This window comes from Hippocampus comes, unplaced genomic scaffold (genome assembly GCF_001891065.2).
Source record: "Hippocampus comes isolate QL1 unplaced genomic scaffold, H_comes_QL1_v1.1 scaffold36, whole genome shotgun sequence".
In the NCBI taxonomy this organism is placed as follows: domain Eukaryota; kingdom Metazoa; phylum Chordata; class Actinopteri; order Syngnathiformes; family Syngnathidae; genus Hippocampus; species Hippocampus comes.
The window spans coordinates 296,060-305,784 of NW_017805695.1; the positions used below are offsets into that span (position 1 = coordinate 296,060).

Below are 9,725 nucleotides of genomic sequence, written 5' to 3' on the forward strand. Positions count from 1 at the left end.
TTGGCACCACTTCAAGGATGTGACATTGAAGGAGCTGCTTAAAAAGGTTTTCTGCTGCAGCTCAGGGTCTCTCTCTACCGAAGCCACTTCTGGTGAGCATTTCTCCGACTCAAAAATGGATTGCGCTCTGTGTCTGTATGTGTGTTTTTTCATGGGCCTGAGTATTTTAGCTTTGAAGCTAAGATTAAGAAAGTCGGTACATGGCCTCCGGGAGCTCCCGTGCCTGCCATGCTTCCCGTTCATCGGCAGTCTGCTGAGTCTACGAAGTGTCCATCCGCCTCATGTGCTTTTCAAGAAACTACAAGAGAAATACGGGCAAACATATTCGCTGATGATGGGCTCACATCGAGTCATCATTGTCAACCACTACTTGCACGCCAAAGAAGTGCTGCTGAAGAAGGGCAAGATATTTGCGGGGAGACCAAGAACAGTGGGTGCACCTTCTCTTCTTCTTTCTGTTCACGACGCCCTTTTGAAAAAGTCGTTTGGGTGAGTGCCCGCCTTTCCTCGCACGCATTCAGTATGTGCTTGTTCCTCCCCGTGGGATGAAGGTAACCACAGATGTGCTGACAAGAGATGGGAAAGACATCGCCTTTGGAGACTACAGTGCTACTTGGAAGTTCCACAGGAAACTTGTCCATGGAGCTCTGCACATGTTTGGACAAGGGTCTGCCTCAATTGAGAAGATCAGTGAGTACTGGTTTAGGATACAAATTGAATCTTTGTGTTATTTAATCCTTTCGGGGACAGCGGTTACGACAGTGGACAGTTTACCATGTTATCAGGTTACAGGGTGCATGAAAGTGTTATAAAATTAAACATTTTGCCATACAACGCCGAAACATGCATCGTGTCTGCCATTAAAAAACTGTCCAGACATGTACTACATCCACCATGGGAACAAAATATTGGGACACCTGGCTATTTTGGTTAATACATGATCCCAAACTGAGACCGCCGAAAATGTGGAGTTAGTCTCCCTCACTAACAGTCTTCGTATGCACTGTAACATCTTGTATCCTGTATGCTGACAGTTTTTGCCACAGTTCTCGTTATTGTGGAGGTGTACCTGTTGCGGATGATGTATTGGTGTGTACATTTAACAATGATCAAGCTGGAGCAAACGTGGCAAACCATCGGCTTTGACTACGCTGAAAAAAAATTCTTTGGATCCTTTGGATTTACTGAATTCAGACATGTACCGGTACATCAGTTGCACATGATTAACCCTTTCATGCACCCTGTAACCTGATAACATGATAAGCTGTCCACTGTCGTAACCACTGTCCCTGAAAGGGATCAAATGTGCTAAGCTAACGTATGTCCTTTGAACAATCTCAAGGAAAAGAGTAGAAAATGATGTCAGTTTACTACATTTTAATCAAGTGCAACCGAAAGTGATTTTTTTTTTTTTACAGTGATATTTACTCATGTAAATAATCGAGCAGCTCAATGAAATTGAACTCAAGATGGCTCTAATAGTTTGTCCTCCTCCTCAGTCTGCACACAGGCCCAGTCTCTTTGCTCTATCATGACCGAGAAAGCTGCTGCTGAAGCTCCTGTGGACTTTTCTCCCGACCTGACGCGGGTTGTCACCAACGTCATCTGTTCACTGTGTTTCAACTCCACGTACCCGATAGGAGATCCTGAGTTCGAGGCCATACTTCATTACAGCCAGGGAATCGTGGACACTGTTGCCAAAGACAGCTTGGTGGATATTTTCCCATGGTTACAGGTCAGCAAGTATAATATGACAATCTGCAGTGTACATCTGTTGAAATGCTCATGTGAGAAATGCACACATATCACCATTTGAAGTGCCCGTCATTAACCCTTTCACGCAGAAATAATCCTAAACTACATCAGGATTTTTTTTCTCAAGTGTTTTTATTTGTCTTTCGGCATGGAAAAGAATAATGGCAGTGGATGGCAACACACATAATGAATGAATGAATGAATAACTCGTTCCAACGAATGTGTGCTATTACAATGTGGAATTAAAACAGTGACAGCGATAACATCTTTTTAAAACCATTTTCAAATCGTTTCAAACAAATTAACATTTTTAAAACGAGCATTTGATTTTGCAGGTTCTTCCCAATGCAGACCTGCGTCTCCTGAAACAATGTGTTTCAGTCCGTGACAAACTTCTACATAAGAAATATGAAGAACACAAGGTACATCATTTATCATTTCTGCCCGAAAGAGTCGGCAATCATGGCTTTTATCTGAGATGTATGCCGGGGGTACCCAACGTGGTGCTCGCAGTCACCAGGTAGCCCCCATGCACCACATGCGGGCCCTGTGGTTCTGATCTAAAAATAGCTGACCGGTGATAGGACAGTGGTAATTTCCTAGGAATTCTGTCGTGGTGGTCGTTTGAAAATGTGAACAACTGGCAGCTTTTTATAGAAATAAAATGTTGTTCAGTGTATTGATTTTGCCAATTTTCCTAATTATTATGAGAAATCACTAACATCGTCTTCACATAAATTAATAGCATAAATTACTACATAATAATATCATGATAATAACAATGGCCCAACCAATTTGGATGTTTTTTTTTGTGTGTTATTTGGCAGAATAAAAGTCATTTAAAAAAGATGCAATGAATGAAATAACTTTTTTTTTGGTCCCTTCACTCTTACAACAATAAACATATGAGACTGTGTTTTACAACAGAGAGGAAAAATGGCCAAAATTGGACAATTTTTCACCTATTTCTTTTGTGGGAGCTATGGATAACATTCTTATCTTTGTCTTATAATGTAATTTATTGTGTAAAAAAAAAAAGATTTTTAAAAACGATATTTTGCTGATTTTTGACAATTTTAAAAAAGCTAATATCCACCAATAAAATTGGTTGGGCCCCAATGACAGCATTATTAAAGGTTATTTGAGCAAATTTGACATTTCAGACGTGCGTTTCAAACTGGTAGCGCTTCGCATTAATCAGTACCCAAAAAGTAGCTCTTGGATTCAAAAAGGATGGTGACGCCTATTGAACACTTGATGCACTTACTGTATGGATTGATACACACCTTTCAGTAAAATCTATCAAAAACAGATTACATCATGTAGGCCCCCCAGAAATGTGACTCATCAGGCTTCCAAGACATTTTGATAGCTCCTTTCAATTTAGTGGGATCATGTCCAGTATGACTCTGGTTCTAAAAACATGTCACAGATGATACCAAACCTAATTTTATTCACGTTCCATTGAATACTTTCTGTAGGCACGCTGGTTTAGTCCCAAATTCCAAAAACATGGATCTCCAAAGACTGTTTTTTTCCAGAAACACACAAAAAAACTGAACCAAATACCTAATACATAATATCTATTAAACATTTCACTTCAGGGGTAGAATTTTATGATCTGTTCAGCCGAGGATGTATTTGTAGGTACTTTTATCAGAGGTGCCCAGCATCAATAAATCATACCTATTCAAACACTGAGTGAACCAACCAATCCACAGGGCTGCTTTCATGATCGTCTGCATTCTTTGTATTACATCCAGTGAAGCCTCAACTGTAAGTGAAAAGCCCGCCATTGACAGGATAGTGAGACTATGCACACCGCATATGCATATGATAATCGGCAGTGAATTTGCCCTTTCATGCACCCTGTAACCTGATAACATGAAAAGCTGTCCACTGTAGTAACCGCTGTCCCTGATTTTAAAATCCCAGCGTATGCTATTATAAGTTGCAAAAAGTGGGCAAACATGTGAGCCGACATTATGGACTATTACATCGCATTAGTCACAGCTTTCAGTTTAAGAGCCTTCAATGAGACCTAAATATGTTTGACAGGTTAAGTCATGACAGTAATATCAGTAGCGGTCTTGTCGACTTGCTAGCATGACAAGAAACTGATTCTGATCTCGACTGGTGTACGCTGTGTTTGTTGACCCTCCACCAGGCACAGTACAGTGACAATCTGCAGAGAGACCTGATAGACACTCTACTCAGAGCGAAGCACAATGCGGAGAACAACAACACGGCAGAGGCGAATTCCGAGGCTTTGGGCCTTAGCGATGACCACATCCTCATGACTGTGGGGGACATCTTTGGAGCCGGGGCGGAAACCACCATCACTGTCCTCAGATGGGCCATCATCTACCTTATCCATTACCCTGAGGTAATGCTTGTGAACAGAGCTTATGCTAGTCGAAGGATGCATGCTGATGATGATTTGGATTCAGTGAAACCATTCTTGACTGAAGGTATCTGTGGCCTTTTGAAATTGTATTTTTTGGGCCAGTTAATTTCTTCTCTTGTTTTCTGACTGTGAAATCTTTTCAATGTTTATGGGTCACTAAGAGTAAGCATCTAGTGAACGCATCGGGTCAGTGACATGTTTCCATTTAAGTAGCCAAAGTCTTTGTGTTCAGGTGCAGAAACGTATCCAGGAGGAGCTCGACAGCAAGTTAGGAAGAGAACGCAGCCCCGTCCTCAGTGACAGAGGCAGTCTGCCTTACCTCGAGGCCACCATCAAGGAGGTTTTGAGGATCCGCCCAGTTTCGCCTCTCCTCATTCCTCATGTGGCCCTTCAGGACACAAGGTACAGTCAACACAACTATGATGTCAACAGGCACATATCTTTTGGATTTAGTCCATAATATGTTCAAATCTACTTTGTACATAAGTGACTATGAACCTCAAGAATGTCCACTGAAACTGTTACCCAAGAATGAAACATTGATATCATTGCTCACTCATTTTCTCATCAACGGTGAAATAATATGACTGTAGGCCCAGTAAGGCACAGATAATTGAGCTGTTTTTGACCCAGTTTTGCCCCTTGCTGACCAAGAAAGAATAACGGCAGACCTTCTTATGTCCTCTAAAATGATACTTTACGATTATACTGTGGTCAACTGCGTAGCGCGTCAACCTCACAGTGTAGAGCTGCAGGGTTAAATTCCGGCTTCGGCCATCCTGTGTGGAGTTTGCATGTTCTCCCCGTGCCTGTATGGGTTTTCTCCGGGTGCTCCGGTCTCCTCCCACATTCCAAAAACGTGTAGCAGGTTAATGGAACACTATAAACTTGTCCCTAGGTGTGAGTGTGAGCGGTTGTTTGTCTCTATGTGCCCTGCAATTGGCTGGCAACCAGTTCAGGGTATCCCCGCCTATTGTCCAAAAAGAACTGGGATAGGCTCCAGCACGTCCCGCGACACTTGTGAGGATGAGCGGATCAGAAAATGGATGGATGGAGGGATGGATGCATTATACCGTGGCCTGAGGTGTGAGAAGAGTGAATGTGTCCCAATAATAAGGTCTGAAACGGGTCAGCACAACAATCTTTTGATTGCGATTTTTCACATTAAAATATTTCTTACCGACCCCGCACATGAAGATGAAAAAAAAAAAAAATCTGGCATTTTAACCCTTTCAGGGACAGCGGTCACTACAGTGGACATCTTGTTATGTTATCGATTACAGGTTATCATTATTCATCTCTGAAAGGCTTAATAGTTTTTGGTCGTACTGAGTGCGGTGTGCCTCAGAGGCAGGAATTGTGTGTGATCACACATTAGCTCCCAAAAGCAAAGAAGAGCGTTCACTCGCGGATATATTGATATGGTTTTGCCTGGTTGGGAATTTTGACCTAAATGCAAAGCAAGGATGCCAAAAAAAAAAAAAAAAAAGGCATTTTCTTAAAAATGAATTTCTGAAGAACAAAAAGGCAAACAAGGTAATGTGAGGAATCCAAAATGTAAAAAGTCCAAAATGAGATTCAAAGTAACAAACCAAAACTGGTGATGAACTAACTACAAATGTAAAAAAGACACAACTTGGGGAAATACAGTAATCCCTCGTTTATTGCGGTTAATGGGGACCAAAACCACCCGCGATAAACGAAAATTTGCGAAGTAGCGACCAATTAACATATACAGGTAAATTTTTTTTTTTTTTAAGTCCGCGAGAAGCTGCAAAACAACAGCGAGTCACATAGAGCAACATATACAGTACCGTACTCCATGTATATGAAGAAAAAAAAAATTATGAATATGTTTGAAAAAATCCGCGATGCACTGAAGCCGCAATAAACGAACCGCGAAATAGCGAGGGATCACTGTACGTGACTCCAGCAGCAAACACAATGAACCGACAAAGACAGAAAGAAAACAGGGAACTCAAGCTGCGTTCCAGGATGGTGAGAAGTCGCATTTATCCCTCTTGTATTGTATCAGTTGAAAGCATTCCAGGTACCAGTAAACAACAATCACAGCTGATGGCAATACTGTACATTGTTTTGGGGTTTGTTCCTCAAAACACATTTTGACCTCCAGCAAACCTGTCATCGTAATTTGCTTCACTTATGTCAATAAAGGAATCTCTTATAAGCATTTCATATGTTTCGCTAAATAACTTCATCCGGGAAGATTGCGGCACAACTTCACGCAGTCAACACAAATCACGTGATGTTATGTGAAGTTATGTTGAAGAACTAAATTAACGTAACAATAAATAAACCAAGATACATATATATGTTTATATTCTTGTAAATTACGTTTTGCCATTCACGGTCGGTGTCGCCATGGTTGAGTGACGGCAGATTGAGGCAACTCGGTGCATGTTCCATGCAGAAAATGGGGAACAAAGGCGCAAATGCCCCGTTGCTCCTATTTCTGCTGGTGCAAAGGTGAGCAAAATACCAAAGGAAAGAAAACTCCACTGATGCACACAGTTCGACTGCGCTTTGCTCAAGAATTGCGGCCGAAAGGAAAATAGGGACCCACATCTTTTTTTGCCTAAAAAACAGCCCTACAGAACACAAGAGATAAATGTCAATAATGCAGGTACTGTACATTAAGAGCCCTCTTTAAGAAAGCCAAAAACCCAAAGAATACGATTAAAAAAAAATCAGACCAGAAGTAAAAGTTTAATATGGCCCAAAAAAAGCAAAAGATTCAGGACAAAAAAAAAAAAAGAAAATATTGTGGCCTATATAAATCACATTGACAGATGTCCCCCGCCCCCGTTTTAATTTGTATTTCAACTGTATGTTTGTTTTTTTTTCTAGCCTTGGAAATTTCAAAGTGCGAAAGGGGACCAGAGTCATCGTCAACCTGTGGTCACTGCACTTTGATGAGAAAGAATGGAAACAGCCCGAGCTTTTTGACCCAGGTGAGAAACAACCTTCATGACAGGAATAAAATGATACATACCAGAGGTGAGCAATTCCGGTCCCCCGAGGGGCAGAATCCGGGATGTTTTGTATGTCAACTGATTCAAATGATCAGGGGCCGGTTACACAAGTGCTGCAGTGAAGAGGAAATGGGTAGGACAACACCGCGACGTGCAAAACAGCAAGGATAAGGCAAACTATTTGAAGGAATTTCAAGAACTGAAAGGACACAAAGATATTGGATCCTAACGTCCTGCCAAATTTATCTTATCAAGTACCAGCTGGAATTTACATCACGTTTGGTCGTGTTTTGCACTTTTTCTGTTTAGAGAGACAGAGTGGCGGGGAATTTAACTTGATAGGGTAAGAGGTGAAAACAATACAAATTATGAAGAGACAATTCACAGCACACAATAAACATTTACAACTATAGTGTTCATTCAAAATGAAAGCTTCAACGGCAATATTTGGGCACAGAGCAGATGTTATGACCAAAGAGCCCAGTGTTTGAAATTATTTAGCACAGCATGAGTTAGCTTCCTCTTCCTCCACACTTTTGCATCTATTTGGCAGAAAATTTGTGCATCAAAACGAAATGACTGAAAGAAACAATGACTAAATCAGAATTTTATGTTTACAAAACTTATTAAAAAAAACTAAAAGTATAGCAAAATATGTCCTTCGTTTTCATCTTTGTCAATTAATTCCAAACATCAGCAACATTTTAAGGTCAACATTAAGCTCAACAAATATACAATGAGCCTTCGTGATTAAATGTTTTCTTTCACTACAGTGCATCTGTAGAGCAGGGGTGCCCAACCTTTTTTGACCCAAGATCTACTTTTCGATCAACCAACTTCCCGCGATTGACCTGTTAGCGCACACATGCGCATACGCACGCGCTGACACACGCATGCCATCATGAGCAACAGCCATCACGGCCGCTAAGATGAACGAGGCATGGGACACACTTTTGCAGCGTGTTAACTATCGTAGCTCACGTGTACCGTTTTAAAATGCTTCTCAGTCCTTCAGATTGCTATTCTTTGCCAGCGCCCTCGGTGAATTGTACATGAAACGCCATTTATTTTTCACAACAGCCAACTGCATGGCATCCCGCCCTGCTTATAGAAAAGTGTGTCGCAGGCTATGACGCAAATCTTCGTTGACAGAAATGTTGAAATTGAATGCTACACATTTTTCCAGCAATGGAAAGCGTTAAGAATGTGTGTGTCATGTTTGTCCTCCTAAAGAAACCATAATAAAGCAAAAAATATATTTCCTTCCACCATTTTTTCCATTTTCAAAAATTTCTGAAAAAGCTCCAGGGAGCCACTAGGGCGGCGCTCAAGAGCGGCATGCGGCTCTCGAGTCACGGGTCGCCGACCCCGATAGAAGGCGTAGCTTGAGCTGGAGAATACTGAGTTTCTTCTTTGGTTGATTTCCCTCAATAGTCTTGAGCACACTTATTTTAACAGTTGGTAATGCAACTCCTCACCATTTCACTGTGTCATGTTGTCCAGTTACACTCAAAACAATGCTTATCTGTGTTTTCTTTGTGCAAAATTCCATTGATTAGGGCCAACTAAATACATTTGAACTTTGCAGTTTACTTGAGGTAATAATGTTATCCTATATATTATATAGGATATAACATATATAACATATGAATTATTGAGACTGTACAAAAATTTCATGTTTGAACTGTCATTTAATCAACCCCCCATTTTCCCCGTGCTGCAGGCCGATTTTTGAATAGTGACGGCACAGGTCTGATCAACCCATCATCCAGCTACATGCCGTTTGGTTTCGGGGTCAGGGTGTGTGTTGGCGAGGCCTTGGCGAAGATGGAACTTTTTATCTTCCTCTCGTGGATTCTTCAGCACTTCACATTCTCGACCCCACCCGGTCAACCTCCTCCCTCCCTGGAGGGTAAATTTGGTGTGGTCCTTCAACCAGCTAAGTACAAGGTGACTGTCACACCCAGATAAAGTTAAAAGGCAGACAAAAGCCAGCTCTGCTAACTTTGTGTTTGCCGCACAACTTTTAAAAATGTATACTGTTGGCAGTTGAACAATTTCAAAATTGGCCCCCTCACACTCTCTCTCTCTCTCTCTCACACACACACACACACACACACACACACACACACACACACACGATGGATAATATTTCTTCAAAATTTTAGTTCGTCTTCTTAAACCAGTGATTTTCCAAGTGTGGTCCACGTGCTGGTATGTGGCATCTTTCTGTGTTCCATGCGAGAATGAGTAAATGAGGATTAATTGAGGATATGATTCCTGTGCAACGTGTTTTAATTGAATCAACGCTTTTTTATTTACAAAATGAGCAATGGGACTCCATTTTTGAGGTGAAAAAGTACCTGGGAATATCCACCGGCGTGATGAACCGCCACAGCAATATTGGGACAAGAAACAAAACCTCTTCCCAAACGTGTTTAAACACACACATATATATTTACACAGCACTGTGAAAGACTCACCACAAGTTATCTCAAACACTTGATTGCAGTTGTAGCTGCTAAGGGTGGCCCAACCAGCTATAAGGTCGAGGGGGCAAACATTTTTTC

At 41.4% G+C, this 9,725-nt stretch overlaps 1 protein-coding gene across 1 annotated transcript; it reads left to right on the plus strand.

Moving 5' to 3' along the window:
• Positions 1-48: 48 nt before the first annotated feature.
• On the plus strand, positions 49-9,239 carry cyp17a1 (cytochrome P450, family 17, subfamily A, polypeptide 1). The gene is made up of 8 exons (XM_019882217.1): positions 49-430; positions 552-690; positions 1,500-1,735; positions 2,091-2,177; positions 3,923-4,141; positions 4,395-4,564; positions 7,031-7,134; positions 8,879-9,239. Exons 1-8 carry the CDS (start codon positions 116-118, stop codon positions 9,124-9,126), a joined length of 1,518 nt encoding a protein of 505 aa, XP_019737776.1. The 5' UTR covers positions 49-115; the 3' UTR covers positions 9,127-9,239.
• The last annotated feature ends 486 nt before the right edge of the window (positions 9,240-9,725 follow it).